At 42.4% G+C, this 19191-nt stretch overlaps 1 protein-coding gene across 1 annotated transcript in view; it reads left to right on the forward strand.

Annotated features, from left to right (window-relative positions):
• LOC149315512 (tripartite motif-containing protein 54-like) overlaps positions 1-19191 on the forward strand; it is a 33925-nt gene that overhangs the window by 8617 nt on the left and 6117 nt on the right. Inside the window, exons 3-9 of the mRNA XM_089518460.1 lie at positions 2636-2801; positions 4284-4379; positions 7185-7418; positions 8715-8737; positions 8862-8986; positions 14423-14685; positions 17251-17499. Coding sequence (XP_089374586.1) covers positions 2636-2801; positions 4284-4379; positions 7185-7418; positions 8715-8737; positions 8862-8986; positions 14423-14685; positions 17251-17499 — 1156 coding nt within the window. The remainder of the gene's footprint in view (positions 1-2635; positions 2802-4283; positions 4380-7184; positions 7419-8714; positions 8738-8861; positions 8987-14422; positions 14686-17250; positions 17500-19191) is intronic.

Genomic DNA, 19191 nt, shown 5'->3' on the forward strand with positions numbered 1-19191 from the left:
TAAGGTTTTCTTAACTTTGTGGCTGTGAAATATTTCATGTGTCCAGAAGAGGTCTCTGCCTGCTACATTTTTTAAAAAATCACCATCTTCCTTTTAAAATACATTCATTCTTCCACCCTTTTCTTTTTAAAAATGGATATATTTATTGAGGAAAACAAAGAAAAGCACAGATATACAGTTAACGAATTAGATGTGCTCCAGGGCATTACTTTTTAAACAGAAAATTTAGTTCTAGAGGCAGAAACAAAAAGGAAAGAACAGGAATAAGTTGATACATCACAAGAGAGAAAGAGAGAGGCTGCATCTACACTGCAGAATTAATTCAGTTTGGCTCAATGCTATGGAATTCTGGGATTTGTAGTTCTGTGAGATATTTAGTCTTCTCTGTTGGAGAGCTTTGGTGCCAAAACAAACTACGAATCTCAGAATCTCATAGACTGGAACTGCGAACATTTAAGCAGTGTCAAACTGCATTAATTCTGCAGTGTGGCAGCAGCTAGAGAAGAAAAATTCATCACCTTTGAGTAAACATCTTATTCAAAACTCACACTATGCACATGTGAAATGAAACATCCAGGTCAGACCTTTTGCCCCACCAAGAAAAAGAGATGCTTTCAAAGTAATAGGTGTTGTTGGTATTCCATCTGTAAGCCAAAGATCATTCAACAGTCTTTGCATTATTCTCCTGTGCCCTTAAGAGACAACATGCTCAGCAGCAATGAGGATTAAGCCTTGCATAAGTACACAAAAACATTTGGAAACTTCTAGAGACCACTTGAAGACTTCTAAAATCATCCAGGGATGCTGCTCACACAATCTGGTCACACAATCTCAAAAAGGGATTTTGAGGCAGTTGCTGTTTACCTGGCCTTTTGTAGATAGGCACACATAGCTACAGTAGCATCAGCTAGAATCCTGTTCTTTCATAGATAAAGCTTTATTACATTATTCATTGCAGATATAGTGATGCAGCCCATGCCTGTATTCCAAAATATTGGGACACTTGTTATCAAAAACCCAAGGTAAAGAACCCCAGTTCCAGGCACCAAAAGTGGGGTGCTAGAGCCTTAGCCAAGGTCACCTTAAAACATAAAATTAGACCAGGCGCTGAATCTCTTCCACTTCTCATTCCTGGACCCAGAAAGCTCAAGTTAACAAGCCTTTGAAAGGAAATCTCCCAATGTTTTCAGCCTTCAGATGTACTTTTGTGCTGGTTGCCATGCGCCTTCAAGCTGATTCCAACTTATGGTGATCCTGTTCCAGGATTTTCTCAGCAAAATATATTCAGAGAAGGCTTACCATTGCCTTTTTCTTAGAGGGAGAGTGACTTTCCCATTGCCATCCATTCATGGGTGAGCAAGGATTTGAACTAGATCTCCCAGAATCCTAGCCTAACATTCAAACCATGCTGGTTCTCATGGCAGCTATAGTGAACTCACAGAGCTATAAACTGTGTAGCGTGGGAGGAAACTGCTGCAACAGAATGTAACAGCTGGTCGGTCAGGAGGATTTTTATTATGAGGCTGCACTATATTGAGTCGGACCTTTAGTTCCTCTAACTTGTTACTATTATTTCTTGTAGGCTGCTCTTTTCCACCATCTTGCAGCCTTAAAAGGCAGCTTAAAAATGCAAGTAGTGCCTAGAGGCTTTCATATCAGCAGGGTGATAAATTCAGGCTCTCTGGCCCGGTACAGATGGGCCAAAAAGGACGCCCTCATCATGTGCGAGGGGCGGCATTTCTAGACACCCCTCGCCCCTCACACATGACGATGGCATCCTTCCTGCGCGGCACCAAATAGACAGCACGCATAGCAATGACATCACTGCTGCACGGCCTCCAGATGGAGCCACACAGCAGCGATGTGTTTGTGCCATCACCAGCTGTTTGCGGTGGCATAAAAAGGAGCCCCTTTTAACGGTCCTTTTTTCCGTGCAACCATGACAAGCAATTTGGTTGCTGCTGCGCAGCTATGCGAAAAAGAGAGGCGGCTGCTGGCTGCCTCTTTCTAGCGGTCTGTACCCCGCCTCTGTGACTAAACTGAGGCTGTCATACTTTGGCCACATTATGAGAAGGAAAAGCCCATTTAAAAAGACAGTGCTGCTAGGAAAGGTAGATGGCAGAAGAAAAGTTGATGGCATGACAGATGGATGGACTCAATGAGACAGGCCATGGGTCTGAACCTGCAGGACCTGAGCAGAGAAGTGGAGGACAGGGAGTCTTGGAGCCCATTAATCAAGCTTAATAATAATAATAATAATGGTAGATGTAGCCATGTTAGCCTGTATAATCAGCATGTAAAGAGATCTTGTAGCATCTTTGAGACTAAAAGGAAGAAGTTGGCAGCATGAGCTTTAACAGACTTAAGTCTACTTCCTCAGATGCATTTGATAAGGTTGGCATGAGTCGACTTGAAGGTAGTCAACAACAACAATGGTGCTGGACTGTGGCTGCAAAACTAGGTCCAGGACCTTGGACAGCTCCTTTCAAGCTATCAAAAAACTAGAGTGTGTTTGTCCCATTGAAATGGCAGCCACCAACTATCACTGAATTTATAGATTAAATGCATATATCTCCATATCCAAATGAAAGCTCATCTTCCTTCGATGTTCCTATGCACTGTGCTTCCCCATCAGACCTCTGTTAAAAAGCGAGCACCCGACCTGCGAAGAACACGAAGAAGAAAAGATCAACATCTACTGTGTGACGTGTGCAGTCCCCACCTGCTCCCTCTGCAAGGTCTTTGGAGAACACAAGGAGTGCGAAGTGGCTCCCCTTTCGGACATCTACATGAAGCAGAAGGTTGGGCTTGTCCCCGTTTGCTTGAATGTTCAGACTTCTTTCATTTCCAGCAGGAGTGGGAAAAGTGTAGCTGTAGCCCATGGGCCACATGTGGCCTTCAGGCCACACTTTTATGAGCCCTGAAACTCCAGTCATCCACAGCATCCTTTTTTTAAAAAGGTGTGTTATGATTTTCAGCAGATTTGTGACTGATGTTCATACCAACTCCCCCCCCCCCCCAAATCGGGAAAATACTAATCAATAGCCCTCCCCTGCAACACCTGAATGCCTGTGTTTTGGCCACTTCCCAGCCAAAATGGTGATGAGAAGTGATGCACAACATCACTTTTGCTTGTCATTTTGACTGCCATGAGACCTATGAAGAAGGTCTGTTTGAATGCTGTCAGGGACATGTGTGAGCAGCCACTCGAAGTGCTGAGGGAAAATTGCCCTTTCTCTAAACTCTCTGTATAGCTGGCTAACCCTAATTTAGATTCTCTGAAACAAAGATGCCCAAATCAGGGGTTCAGTTATCTCATCCAATGACACCTTTGCTGACTAGTTTAGACTTTGAAACTTCTCCATCAGGGAGATTAGGATGGCTCCTGTTTTGCTGCCCTTCTGCCAGTAAGTGAAAATTTTCCCATTCTGTCAGGCTTTTAAGAATAAGCTGCAATAGGTTTTAATGGTATGCTGTTATGTTGGTTTTGAACTGTTGTCTTTCAGTGAATTTTAAATAGTTTTAACTCTATAGCCTGTGTAATTCTCTCTCGCTCTCTGTGTACATACATAAAAGTATACATACTTATAAATACACATACTGATGTGTGGGGTTTTTTTGTGCATTTTTAATTTGTACAGGTTTTAATAATTTTTAAGTCTGAGTACTGGGGTAAAAGAGGGATATATTTGAAGAAGAAGAAGAAGAAGATGATGATGATGATGATGAAGGCTGCATCTGTACTGAAGAATTAATACAGTCTGATACTGCTTTAACTGCCATGGCACAATGCTATGGAATTCTGAGATTTGAACTGTTGTGAGATATTTAGCCTTCTCTGTCAGAGAGCTTTGGTGCCACTATGAACTGCAAACCTCAGGATCCCATAGCACTGGGCCATGGCACTAAAAGCAGCATGAACTGCACTAACTCTTCAGTGCAAATGCAGCCAAAGGAAACAATCAGTTCCCCAAATTCTTTACCATTGGCCTTGTTGAATGGAGTTGATAAAAGTTTGGGCCATGTTCCTACTCTATATGATGAAGCATAATTTGACATCATCTCTTTGAATCAATTTTCCTCTTCCCCATTGCTGCAGAGCCTTTTAAGAGCACTGGAGAATAATGCAAAGACTGTTGAATGATCTTTGGCTTACAGACAGAATCCCTATTACTTTGAAAGCATCTCATTTTTTTGGTGGGGGGAAAAGGTCTTATAGTCTCAGGACTGTTGTTAGTATTCTTGGGGGAAAGTTAATCTGACCTCTTTATTCTCTTCTCAAGGCAGAGCTGACAGATGGAATTGGGGGTCTTGTGGCTGCAAATGACCGGATCCAGGCCTATGTTGGTGACTTGCAAGGCACATGCAGAAATATTGAGGTAGGGCATTCATTCTCATTTGTGATGGCTACTGCCTTCTGTGTCAGTGGGGAGGAGAATCCATGTCACATTTTAGAATTCACCTTAAAGGAGCTATCCAGGGTGCTGAACCCATTTGGTGGAGCAATTTGGGGAGCTATCCAGGGTGCTGAACATATTATAGTGATAAGCTTTAGCATCTTTGGACTAAAAGTCAAAGCAGATTCATAGGCCTGGTGACATGGATACCATGGCTGGTTGTCAGTACTTTTTTTTTTTTTTTACAAGAGCAAGGAAACATCACCTGCTGTTTCTGCTAGCCCAACAACTCTCAGAGTTCACATAGAATGGCTGAGTCATTGTCTCTCCATGCAACTATGTCAAGTCATTAAATTCAAGTAACCAATTACCTGGTAGAGATTAAACTTTCTTTGGGTGGCTTCATCACGTCACTGCACACATCAGTTTGATTGTTCCGATGCATCCTGACCTGGATGTGAAGCTCAGATTATCAACTAAAAGGCTATTTTGAAGACTGCCTGACCTTTTCTGAATGATTTATTCAGGCCAGTAACCAAAGTATGTTGAGTTGAGGGGGGGTCCAAGTATGGTGAGGGTGACCAGCACAGTTAAATGAAAAGTAAATGTGTGGTATGTGTCAAGACATTATTAAACAGGCTGCACATCATCAAGAAATAAAGATCTGCTTGGTCATATAACAAATGCAGTCTAGTGAAAGCAGTAGCCAGACTGTTCATGCTTGGGGCAGGGTGGCCAGAGAAAAGTCTGGGGCAGTTGAACTTGCCTATAGCTATGGGCTTGGACATACGTCTATGTCCTATCTCATGGATGCTGCTCATCTTCTTTTCTTACTTAGTGTGGGGCTACAGTTGGCCTGGATGCTTCTAATTATTTACCTCCTAGTTACCTCCCCTAGGACTGTCCAGATTCTATTGGTCATCTATTTTTTAGCTAAAATTTGAGCAAATTACTTCTTAGAGAAACCAGGCTGGATGAAGGTGTTTGGGTCCCTGCAGCAGTTCCAGAAACGGGTCTTTTTGAGCTACATATAGGAGCTGGCAGTGGGGGTACTGAAATGAAATAGACAATACAGTGGGCTCTTGGTATCAGCTGGGGTTGGGTTCCAGGACCCCCAATGGATACCTAAATTCATGGATGCTCAAGTCTCATTAAATACAATGGCATAGTAATGCTGTCACTTCTATAAAATGGCAAAATCAAGGTTTACCTGTGTGTGTGTGTGTGTGTGTGTGTGTGTGTGTGTGTGTATTACAGAATTTTCAAGCTGTGGATGCTTGAATCCATGGATAAAATAAAATCCATGTATAAGGAGGTCTGACTGTACATTGTAACATGCAATAGCCTGCAGGACAAAAATCTTTGACTGGCCTCCTTTTTGGCAATTGTGGTGTCATAAGATAGATAGAAAATCAATTCATTTGAGATGTGGTGCTGGAGAAGGGTGTTGAGGATCCCGTGGACAACCAAAAAAAGACCAACAAATGGGTCCCTAACCAGATCAAGCCAGAAATCTCCCTAGAGGCTAAGATGATCAAATTGAAGCCACTCAATTGAGGTCATACTTTGGCCACATCATGAGAAGTTATGAATCATTAGAAAGAGCAATGATGCTAGAGATAGTAGAAGGCAGTAGAAAGATAGGAAGACCGTATGCCAGATGGATAGACTCAATCAGGAAGGCCGCTGAGTCGGATCAACTCTAGGGCAGTTAACAACAACAGCAAGTTACACTGCTTAGTTAATTAGTTAGCTACAGTTAACTAAGCAACTGATCTAGAATCTCAGCCATTTCCTCCACTGAGATGTAGGCTTCTGGCAACTTCCATAGATAGGCTCCCCCTTTTTTTCCTAGCAATCTCTACAGCTCCTGCTATCTTTATGTCAATAGACATTCATCTGAAAACAGCGCAAGGAGTTTTGCCTGTTAATGGTATGTTAAACATACTGTGAACTTAGAAACTGTTGCTTTTAGAAACGTTTACTTGAATTGCTGCATGGCAATATTCTCAGTGTGATTCAGGATGAATCAAATGTGTGTGTGTGTGTGTGTGTATTTAAAAGTGCTGTCTGTGCGGGTGAGAGAACCTACCACCACCACCACTAATATTTGAGAGTTTTCAGTTTGATTTGTAACTCTTCACCCCCCCCCCTCCTCAGCTGATGATAGATAAATGTCTTTTGTCAAAAACTAAGCAAATTAAGAACAGGTTTTGGGGAACGGGTGGGTGAGATTGAGCTAACATTTTATATTTCTGGTGTTAATGGATTTTTCTTTGTGAAAAACACCAAAAACAAAAAACAAACAACAACCATGTTTTTTCTTTGAGGATAAAAAAACATCTGTCATTTTTAAAGCATCTCTCATCTGTTAATAGGAGGAGAAGGGGGAGTTAATTTGTGGGAAAGTGCATAGAGTGTCTACATGTGTATTTCAAAAAAGTATAATTTCAGAGAGGAGGTGAGCTAACCCTATGTATTCCTGGTTTGGTTTAACTAGCCATAGTTTGGACAAACTAACTATAGTTAGGAAAAGTAACAGTTCTTTCATTTCAGTCCTCAATGTAAACTGGAGTTGGTTCAAAACTGAAAAGATATGTTTTTGATCTCTTTTTTTCATGCTCATAAAGGAGGAGAATAATTGAGGGAAAGGAATATAAGTCCCTGATGCAAGCTGACCTGTTTTCTTAATGCCAACCCATAGTTTGTTACATCTTAACATCGCCATTCAATCCATATTAAGCTTTCTATTTCTATTTCCTATTAACCCCCCACCCCTTTGAATAGGAAAATTGCAAAGCTCAGAAGCAGGCCCTCTGTGAGAAGTTTGACCGCATGTCTGCCATTTTGGAAGAGAGGCGCAAGATAATGTTGCAGAGGATCACTTATGAGCAAGAGGATAAGACCCAGCACTTGAAATCCCTCAGCAAAGCATGCGGCGACCATATTGAATCTTCTTCTAAGTTGGTGGACACAGCCTTGCAGTCCATGGAAGAACCTCAGATGGCTCTTTTTGTGCAGGTTGGGTAATGGAAAATTGCTCCCCTTTAGTTTCTATTTCTTGCTTAAACCTCAAAAGATCAAAAGTAGCAATTCCTATACTATCAGCTTTAAATCTGAGGGTCTTCTTGAGGAGCAGGATAAGCTCATGTCTGATGGTCGTAGAAGTAGACTTACGTAAAGAGGAACTTGGATTCATTCAGATGCCATGTAAAGTATCAAGAAATGGCCACTGACAGATTCCTCTGTTTGATCCTCCATTCCTGCATCGATAAAATGGATCTTACAATAACTAGGGAGCTGGGTATGTTTAGCTTGAAGAAGAAAAGACTTGAGAGTTGACCTGATAGCTATCTTTAAATATCTGAAGGAATGCAATGTATAAAGAGAGCAAACTTGTTTTCTGCTGCTCCAGAGAGTGTGACAGAGTTTCCTCCTTTGGAGGTTTTCAAACAGAGACTGGATGGCCATCTGTTAGAAGGGCTTGGATTTTGTATTCCTGCATGGCAGATGGGGTTGGACTGGATGGCCCTTGTGGTCTATTTGAATTCTATGATTCTGTGATTTGTACTGTCAGGAGGTTCTTCCTAATGTTGAGGTGGAATCTCTTTTCCTATAGCTTGAATCCACTGGTCTCTGGAGCAGCAGAAAACCAGCTTGCTTCATCTTCAGTATGACATCCTTTCAAATATTTAAACATGCTACTGTGTTGCCTCTTAACTTTCTCTTTTCCAAGCTAAACATACTCAGTTCCAGAAAATGTGAGAGTCTCCTCTTTTGGAGGTTTTCAAACAGAGTCTGGATGATGGTCTGTCAGGAGTGTTTGGATTGTGACTTCCTGCATGGCAGAATGGGGTTGGACTGGACTGGAACCAGTGGATTCAGATTACAACAGATAGCAATTAAATATTAGAAAGAACGTCTTGACTGTAAGGGCAGTTTGACAGTGGAATAGACTGGCTTGGAAAGTGGTGGACTCTCCATCTTTGGAGATCTTTAAACCAAAGTTGGACTAACATCTTCCAGGGCTTATTTTCGTTCTGTATTTCTGCATTTCAGGGTGTTGGATTAGGTGGTTCTTTTGGCCTCCTTCCACTTCTATGAGTCTATGACACTAGGCAGCTTTATCTGTTCATTTCCAGCTTCCGTGATTTCACCAGATATTATTAGTTAGTTCAATCTAGCATTTTCTGAAACAGAGTTGACTCATGGATCAGAAATGGGAAGTGGTACTCTTTGAGCTTTTTCAGGTGCTTTGTCGAAAACCTAATTTCCCCCCACTCATATTCCATTTGTCTGTTTTCCTTCCTATCTCAGAATGCCAAAGTTCTCATCCGGAAGTAAGTATTATTCATTGTATTAAACTGCCTCCCCATCTTGACCTTTGCGGGAAGGGGATCTAAAGAGAAGAGAGCTCTCTGCCTGTATAACTGCCTCTCCTATCCTTCACCCATCCAACTCCAGAATTGCTGAGATGACCCAGAGCTGCAAACCAGATGCCCTGGAATCAGGATATGACAACATGGAGCATTACACTGTGGATTTCAATGCTGAGGAACGAATCCTTTACCAACTGGATTTCATCAAAAGTATGTGCATGGAAGGGGGGTTGGGAAGGACTTGGAAAAATCTATAGTATTTTTAATCCCCATGTGGGTAGACTGAGTGGGCTATACTTCAAACAGTACTGCATTTAAATCCTCCTTAATACTGAGGAAAAAGCAACAAAAACAAATGTAATAAGCAGTTCTGTTTCTTAGGGATAAGATACATTTCTTTAAAAGGAATAACCTCCTAGTTGGGCATAGCTATCTGCACCTGCTAAAAGGAAACATTTTAATATAGTATTCCCAATTATTTGTGCACAATACACTTGTGAGAAAACCCTCTATCCAGCCTTTCCACTCCTCTGTCTGAAACAGTAAAAAAAAACCTGTTAAATATACTGTTATCTATTTCTGGCCCAAAATATGCTTCCTATCGCATTTCCCTTTCTCCCTCCCTGTTCACTTCTTTCAAAGTCTTCCTCCTCTTTCCTGTTTTCAGCAGTATTTATAAGTTCACGTTGCAATCTGTCTCTGGTGTCCTGTTTCTTTCCTCCATCCACCACTTGTGTGTCTTCCTCTTTTTTAAAAAGTAAAAAGAGACTGTATCCCATGCTTGTAGACACTACTCTTCCAAGTCTGTACATTGTTCTGCAATGCCTTTCTTCCCTTTCCCCTTTGTAAATCACTTGCTTCCTAAAATCCACCCTCCTCACTTGGTCTACATCAGGGATACCCAAAGCAAGGCCTACAGCTGAATATGTGCCCCAGGGCCATTATTGTTAATAGGACTTTCCAAAGGTCAAATATTTTGTCCCTAATGCCCTCTAGTGAGAATGGGGCATTTTGCCACATTTTGACCCTTAGGCTAACCTAGGCATAGGCAATTCTCCCCCCCCCCCTTTTTTTTTTTTTAATGGAGTGTTTTTAAAGACTTTTACTCACTCTCTATTCTTAAAACAAAGCCTGTCCTGGGCCTAAAATTGTTCATGGTGAATCTGCCAAACCCCCTTCCAGAAGGTGTTTAGGATTTTTAGGGGCAAAAAAATGTTTTTGATGATGATGATTTTGATGATGGTGGTGCTGGTGGTGGTGGTGATGATGATGATGATGATGATGATGATGATGATGTTACAGTTATCCCTCCACATCCATGGATTCAACCATGCATGGAAACAAACAAACAAAATGTGCATGGGGAGCACACTTATCAAATTTGCAGATGACACCAAATTAGGAGGAATAGTTAATACTCCAGAGGACAGGACCAACATTCAAAATGATCTGAATAGACTAGAAAGCTGGGCCAAAGCTATCAAAATGAAATTCAACACAGAGAAATGTAAGGTACTGCACTTAGGGCAGAAAAATGAAATGCACAGATATAGGATGGGAGACACATTGCTGAATGAAAGTACATGTGAAAGAGATCTAGGAGTCCAAGTAGACCATAAGTTGAACATGAGTCAACAGTGTGATGCGGCAGCTAAAAAGGCCAATGCAATTCTAGGCTGCATCAATAAAAGTATAGTGTCTAGATCAAGAGAAGTAATAGTGCCACTGTATTCTGCTCTGGTCAGGCCCCACCTGGAATATTGTGTCCAGTTCTGGGCACCACAATTAAAAAAGGACATTGAGAAACTGGAGCGTGTCCAGAGGAGGGCGACTAAAATGGTGAAAGGTCTGGAAACCTTGCCCTATGAGGAATGACTCAGGGAGCTGGGGATGTTTAGCCTGGAGAAGAGAAGGTTAAGAGGTGATATGATAGCCCTGTTTAAATATTTGAAAGGATGTCACATTGAGGAGGGAGCAAGCTTGTTTTCTGCTGCTCCAGAGAACAGGACCCGGAGCAATGGATGCAAGTTGCAGGAAAAGAGATTCCACCTCAACATTAGGAAGAACTTCCTGACAGTAAGGGCTGTTCGACAGTGGAACACACTCCTTCCTCGGAGTGTAGTGGAGTCTCCTTCCTTGGAGGTCTGTAAGCAGAGGCTGGATGGCCATCTGTTGGGGATGCTTTGATTTGGATTTCCTGCATGGCAGAATGGGGTTGGACTGGATGGCCCTTGTGATCTCTTCCAACTCTATGATTCTATGATTCTATGAAAATATTAAAGAAACTATAAATTCCAAAAAACAAACCTTCATTTGCCATTTTATATTTTACTATTTCAAGTCAAGTCAAGTTTACCATTTTGCCATGTTGCTATTTTATATTTTTCTAGGCCATTGTATTTAATGAGACTTGAGCATCCGTGGATTTTGGTATCCACAGGGGGTCCTGGAACTAAACCCCAGTGGATACAAAGGGCCCACTGTATATCCGTTTTAATAAATTGCCTAAAAATATCTAAGCTACCTGCTCATTCTCTCATATAAATGTCCTGAGACTTCAAGACTTAAGAGTAGTGTGTTGAGTAGTGTGTCGCTCTGCCTATTTGGATCATATCATTGTTCATAAGTTCGGAGCCCAAGTAAGCAGAAGGTGACAACAGGGACCTCCAAAGAGAAACAAATGAGAGAGAAAATGGCAAAGAACTCTCACTCTCTCAGTCTGAAGAGATCAGGGCAGCGAACCATGCCTGTTTCAGTGTGTGTTTGGTTGCTCAACCTTGTCCTTCAGCCCAAAATTTGGGTATCTCAATGCATAACATTGCATGTGTAGACTTATGCTACATAAACCCTGTGTTGGGTCTGAGCTTATATATTTTCCTCCAGTATCAATTTGTATATCAGCTGCTCAGGAACGTGAGGGGGAAAGTGTTGTTGAACTCACTTTCTGGTTCATACCTGTCTGTCCACATAGGACTAAAAAGGCTTCTAGTCTAGAATTTCGGACTAAAGAGGCTTCTAGTCTAGAATTTCGGACTAAAGAGGCTTCTAGTCTAGAATTTCGGACTAAAGAGGCTTCTAGTCTAGAATTTCGGACTAAAGAGGCTTCTAGTCTAGAATTTCGGACTAAAGAGGCTTCTAGTCTAGAATTTCGGACTAAGGAGGCTTCTAGTCTAGAATTTCAGACTAAAGAGGCTTTTCGATGCATCAAAAAGAAAATTATTAAACAATTACAGTTACAAACTGCCAAGGTATAGTTAAAAATTAATAAAAGAACAGTCATCACATCATCAAATCAGTGAATCAGTGAATCTGAACATTCAGCAATAAGTCATTCCATACATTAGAATGGGAATTTGAAAGGTTGGAGGCTTGACTATTTTTGATATCTTTTTTATTTCATTTTCAATTTTTATTTTATTAACAGCATAGTCTTTCTTACCTTCTTTTTAGCTGCGCTGTCTCTGCTGTCCTTCTGTCAGCAGCCAAAAGCTTTTTCATTCTGACAGCCTTTGAGAACTGAAAGTTTTTAAATGGGGTACTGTACTGCTTTCCAGTTGTACTATTTTTAAACAGAGTTAGAAATTGATTTTACTTCTGTGTTTTAAATAATTTTAAATATAATTAACAGTTTAATTGCAGTTTAACTGCTGTTTCTTCTGAAAGGTTTAGCTATACTGTATTTGTTTTAATATGTAAACTGCCCTGAGACCAGTCTTGGGAAGAAAAGTGGGGAGAAAATGAAGATAATGATAATGATGGCGATGATGATGATGATGATGATGATGATGATGATGATGGAAATGGAGGAGGAAGAGAAAACAGTGATGATAGATGCTCTGGGAGTAATTCCAAAAGGACTGACAAAACATCTGGATGACACATTGCTATGATCACAATAGCACAATTACAAAACGTGATGCTGTGTCTCATTCCAGAACTGGATGTAGCTGCAGGATTCTTCAAGGTTTCCTTTGTGCTGAACACTGACACACATTACTGCTGTAGCATAAATTTTATTGTTGGTAAATGAGGCAACAGATGACACACAGCAGAGAAGCATCCCAGCCATTTCACTGATAGGGCCCAGCCAATGGTGCAATTGGGCCCCTAAACTCATTCTACCCAGAGTTACCCCACTGCCAGCAATCAAACTGAACCCCCATTTTGGACATACATGGGGCCCTTGGGCTGAGGTGCAGTCCCCTTTCTGGCTGAGGCTGATGGAAGATGGGCTCCCAAGAGTTATACAGTACAAAGAGGTATACATAAGCAAACAGAGAAAATCAAAGTTCACCAGCATGACTGTAGTGAGGTAGACACAGAGAGAGAGAGAGCTGGGAGGGCTGATGGGGACCAGGTGGGAGAACAGGTGGGGAGGAGGAAGAGACGGAGCAAGAGGGGGGGAAAGGGGTGGTCCCAAAGGGGATAAGAAGAGAGGGGCAGAGCTGCGCGGGGAGAGAGGGTTGACGCGGAAGAGGAGGCCGGGGAGTAGCAGCCGTGAGAGGGACAGAGACAGTGGCCAGGAGCCTGCAGAGGGACGAGACCCCAGCCTCCCTCCAGAGAAGGTCGGGAGGGCGGATGCAAGGACCCCACAAGGAGGTACATCTAAGAAATCCCTGTGAGGAGGGGGACTTCGCCTATTCCGACGCGGAGGAGCGGGGTCAGGGAGAGGACAGAGACCTAGAGGACAAGTGGTGGGACCCGAAAGGGGAGAAGTGGGAGGTAGGCCCCATTCCCCAAGACCGAGAAAAGACTGATGTGGAGCCCCTTGAGAAGCACTCCGGTGGGAGTCGGCCCCGTCGAGGAGGCCACAGGCCTTTCAATGCCAAGACACCCAAGCCCTGAAGAGTCGTCCGTGGACTGGAGGCAAAGGGCTGGGGAGAAGCCAGAAGTTGGGGCCCTTGTTGAGTTTTGTTTGTGAAGAAGTTGGGAAGTTATCATTAAAGTTTTTTGTTGCTGCTGCACTTGGGAGTAAGTTTGTTACACACGTGAGGATTCTGTGGGAGAGAGACACGTGTGCCGCTCAACATGCAACCTGCCCTGCCCACAATAACCCATCTCCCTGTGGCACTAATATAGATAATGGGACATATAGTAATTGGTTAATTACTAGAGCTGTTGCTCACAATCCCTTGGTGGTTGATGAGCAGATGGGAAAAGAGAGGAGAGACTGCCAGGAGATTCAAGCTCAGTCCCATGAGAACAGATGGTACAAGATGAAAGGATGGTACAGTTTTTGGGAAAGTGGGGAAAGTGAGTTTGTTTGGTTAGATGAGCAAATGGTGTGTCAGCTCACTCAAATTTTACATTACTGTAGGCTTTAACTGCACTGTGCTAACAATGGTTTCTCAGTCCTGACAACATACATTTGTGAAGAGCATAGTTTTCTGAATAAGGTTTTCTGTTTGTCATTACTAAAGCCTGGATTTCTGAACTATTCATAACACCTGGCAGAGGCACAGCTCACTACATGCTATGTGGAACACGCCACTTTATCTGGAGATACTTCACTGATTCCTAGATTCTTAGATGGAATTTGAGTCACTGACTGTCGACAGCTCCAGTCTGATAGATGTGAAACAGAGAGAAAATAATACACATACAGTCATGAAAGTGTTTAAATATTCCTGTTGTCTCTTGTTCTAGTTGAGGATCCTGAGCCAACGACAGAGGACGAGGCGGCCAGTGGTGAGGCTGAAGACCCTTTGGTAGAGTTTGGAGCAACCGCTGGTGAGGAAAACACTGAAGACTTCTTTGCCTTTGGGAATGAGGATCAAGGAAAGGCTCTCTTGATGACAGAGACCCTGAGTAGAGCTGCCCATGGGGTTACTGCTGTACCCCTCGCAGCACCTCAGGCTGAAACAGAAGACCTGGCTGGCAAAGAGGGCAACCAATGGAGTGCCCAGCAGGTGAGATCCAAATCTGGGGCTCTAGAGTGGGAAGAGAAGCTGGTTGGGAAGCATCAGGTTTGATGCCAATACATACAAACCACCAGGCTTTGACTGGTGGAGATATGTCAGTAAATCCTCTGTTGTGCCAAACCCTGGGCCCTAATTTCATACATCTCTTAATTCCACATAGAATCATAGAATCATAGAGTTGGAAGAGACCGCACGGGCCATCCAGTCCAACCCCCTGCCATGCAGGAAATCCAAATCAAAGCATCCCCAGCAGATGGCCATCTAGCCTCTGTTAAAGACCTCTAAGGAAGGAGACTCCACTACACTCTGAGGGAGTTTGTTCCACTGTCGAACGGCCCATGAAAGAGGCATTGATCTTTCTTCTGCACTCATTTCTCACTGTTATGGTTTTGACCAGATTAGGACCAGTCTCTCCAAAGCACTACCTGCTCCCATGAGCTAAGATCCTGGTCAGCCATTGCATAGTGCAAATCAGCACCAGCACAGCAATGAATGAATGTCCCCCCAACAATACCTGAACTAAGAATAGCAATACCCTGGCAAAATGCAGGTTTGTGACTAAGATGGTCATAATGTTTTTACCATCTGTATGATTTTTAACACCTTTGCCTGATGAAGGAGCCAGTGTATTGGCTTGCATTGTGTCTTTTGTGCATTTTGCTTGGTCCTATCAGGGTATCGCTGTTTTGTGGATGTTGGATGTTATAGCACTTGCACAAGTGTTACACTGGTATTATACCACTTGTGCAATCTGGATTAGGAGACCACGGCCAAGATTCAACATCATGGTTTACATTTTGTAATGTTACAAATCTGTAGATGCCTTGTAGGAAGTAGACCATGTCTATGAATGCTTAGGCTACAACTTCTTTTGCTCAGTTAGTCTCAAAGTACTACAAGATCCCTTTGCATATTGTTTTTAATGTAGGAGTTTATCACACTGGGGCTAATTTTGGCATTAAAGAGAGATTAAAGTGCACTTAAAGCATGCTGCAAATAAAGCAAAAATGATGAGTGACTGAGCAAATGATTATCACATGCAATTGTGCAAATAAAATAATATCGGAAATGAAACCCCCCAAAGATGCGTGTTAATGCTTCTTTGTGACCACTTTAATGGCAGGTATTGTGTGACATCGTGTGAAATCATTTTGAGTAATTATGCGATTTTTCTGGGATGTTCATGGGATAACAGCGCTTTATAAATAAATGATGATAATGATAATAATAATAATAATAATCTCCAAAGAATTATAGAGTTGGAAGAGACCTCAAGGACCATAGTTTAATTCTATTTTAATTTTATTTTAATGTTGAGATTTTGCATATTTTATCATGCTGTACCTGTTTTAATGTGTAAGCTTGTTATAAATAAAGATAACAACAACAACAACAAATTTGTTGTTTCTGCGGGTGATCTTCAGAATTTTACCTCTCTTGGATCTCTTGGGTCTTTCTTGGAGAATCATAGAATCATAGAATCGTAGAATCGTAGAGTTGGAAGAGACCACTAGGGCCATCCAGTCCAACCCCCTGCCATGCAGGAAATCCAAATCAAAGCATCCCCGACAGATGGCCATCCAGCCTCTGGTTGAAGTCCTCTAAGGAAGGAGACTCCACTACACTCCAAGGGAGTGTGTTCCACTGTTGAACAGCCCTTATTGTCAGGAAGTTCCTCCTAATGTTGAGGGGGAATCTCTTTTCCTGCAGCTTGCATCGATTGCTCTGGGTCCTGTTCTCTGGAGCAGCAGAAAACAAGCTTGCTCCCTCCTCAATGTGACATCCCTTCAAATATTCAAACAGGGCTATCATATCACCTCTTCTCCAGGCTAAACATTCCCAGCTCCCTAAGTCATTCCTCATAGGTCAAGGTTTCCAGACCCTTAACCATTTTAGTCGCCCTCCTTTGGACACGCTCCAGTTTCTCAATGTCCTTTTTGAATTGTGGTGCCCAGAACTGGACACAATATTCCAGGTGGGGCCTGACCAAAGCAGAATAGAGTGGCACTATTACTTCTCTTGATCTAGACACTATACTTTTATTGATGCAGCCTAAAATTGCATTGGCCTTTTTAGCTGCCACATTGCACCGTTCACTCATGTTCAACTTGTGGTATACTTGGACTCCCAGATCCCTTTCACATGTAGTTTCATTCAGCCAATGTCCTCCATCCTATATCTGTGCATTTTATTTTTCTGCCCTAAGTGCAGTATCTTACATTTCTCCATGTTGAATTTCATTTTGTTAGCTTTGGCCCAACTTTCTAGTCTATTCGGGTCATTTTGAATTTTGATCCTGTCCTCTAGGGTCCCAAGCATTGCATGGACTGGAAGCTAGCTCCAAAAAGGCTCCATCACTGGTAGCCACCTATCATAGCCATTCTGGGCAGTGTCACCCAGAGATAAACTGTAATCTATAGCCACAATGACAATAATTGAATATATGTGTCATTGTTTCTAAAACACTGCAATGTTTTCAGACCCAGGCAGAAATCTAGATTTGCTGGAGCCTTTAACTTTTTCTTGATATATGGGTGTTTGTTTTTTTTTAAGAGTCTGCTGGATGGAGAACTCTGTACAACAGGCTCCAGTTCACCAACTCACTCAGAGGGTGTTTTACTGAGTAATGTGACTATACAAGGCATGGATCACTCCCAAATGGATGGCACATCTGGGGAAGCCTTCAGCACCACAGAGAGCTCAGCAATGACTGAGGAGTGTGGAAACCAGGCTAGCAATGGGGAAGGTGAAGCCGTTGGTCATGGCCTCCTTCTGAATGGAACGGCATCTTCCAGCAGTCAGGTCAGAGCTTTCTGAGTCTGTTGCAAAAATACCCAATGAAAGACCTGTACAAAACTCTTTAGGTTCACACTAAAATAGGAGAAGTCCTGAAGAAGGCACTGTAAAAGCTATTGTCTCACACAGAGGTTGGGAATGTGAATTTCTTGAACCACTACTCTCATACTGGCTGAGGGGTTCTGAGACTTGCAATTCAGAAAGTAACCATGAGTCTCTAGTTAAAGCAACCCCCCCTCGCACCCCCATGTTTATCTCTTAGCTCTGAAACCTAGCTTAGGAACTGGTGAAAGCTCTCTCTATATAATAGACTAGCACTCTTGTCCTATCCAGGGCTTTCTTTATCTGTCCTGAAATTTCCCAGGTTCATTGGATGACCAAGGCTGCATCTACGCTGCAGAAACAATGCACTTTGGCACCACTTTAACTGCCATGGCTCAATGCTATGGAATGCTGGGATTTGTAGTTTTGTGAGATATTTAGCCTTCTCTGTCAGACAGTTCTGGTGCCACAACAAAGTACAGATCTCAGTATTCCTTATCATTGAGCCATGGCTGTAAAACCAGTGTCAAACTGCATTATTTCTGCAGTGCAGATGCAGCCTTACTATTCTGAGAGCTCCCAGTCACTCTCTTTCCCTCCCTCCTTCTCTCTCCTAACCAGGATTCATTTTATAAGTCTCTATAAGGAGATCCTCTGCTCTCCCCAACTCTGCAGTTATCAGACTACTAAAACAGCTATTTAATATACTGGCAATTATTTTCCCCCAATGGGCCAGGGACCAGCACCATACGTATGGAATTTGATTACAACTGTTTAGCTCTTTCTTGGAAATTCCCAAGGGACCAGCAGCCGATGGCTCCAGAGACCACCACTTTCAGCAGAGCTGTTCTCAAATAAAAAAGGACCAAGGCATTCAAAGCTTTCCTGGTAAAGCAGGAGCGAGCAGCAAACTGCAGCTTGGGTTCCATATGCAGCCCTCTAGATCTATTTTTGTGGACCCCAATGGGCTCCCAGGGGTCAATCTTTTGGAATATTTTTTTCAAAACTTCATATGTTCTCTAGGGATTGTGGGTAACATTTTTGCCATGCTTTGTCTGCCCAGGGCATTTTAGACTGGGTCCCCCCCCCCCCCCCCTTTACAAAAGTGTTTTTACTTCTTGACTACTCTTTACTTCTGAGTCACTTCCTATTCACCTGTTTTTATAGAAAGCCTCTCTAGATCTAAAAAGGTCAGTCAAAACATGGCAAAAATGCTCTCACATGCCCCCAGGGGAACACTGCAAAGGAATATATTGTTGTTATGAACATGACGACTGTTGCATTAAGAATAGGTTCTTATTGCCACCTTGGTAGCACCAAATGTGGTGTGTTGTAAGACAGATAGGATTGTATCAGCAGCCCTTCCCCCCAGATAGGGCAATATATAGCAGGGACCTTTGGAAGTGGCAAACTGGAAAACCATGGCTTCCTTTCACATACTCGCCAGCTGTCCTGTGTAGGAAACCATATTTTTTTTGCACAGAAAATAGGATTTTTTGCCAAAAAAAAAACCCTTACCAAAACATGTTTTTCTATACATAATAATTCTTCCTCAGTATTTCAGGACATTTGAACATGGGGAGAATACTGCAATGTGATACTTATTTTGCTCTTTAGTGGGGAGAAAACTGTGTTTATGTGTTGTGTTGTGTTGTG

Source organism: Sceloporus occidentalis, unplaced genomic scaffold, assembly GCF_023333645.1.
Source record: "Sceloporus occidentalis isolate IW3139 unplaced genomic scaffold, rSceOcc1.0.p SCAF_3, whole genome shotgun sequence".
In the NCBI taxonomy this organism is placed as follows: domain Eukaryota; kingdom Metazoa; phylum Chordata; class Lepidosauria; order Squamata; family Phrynosomatidae; genus Sceloporus; species Sceloporus occidentalis.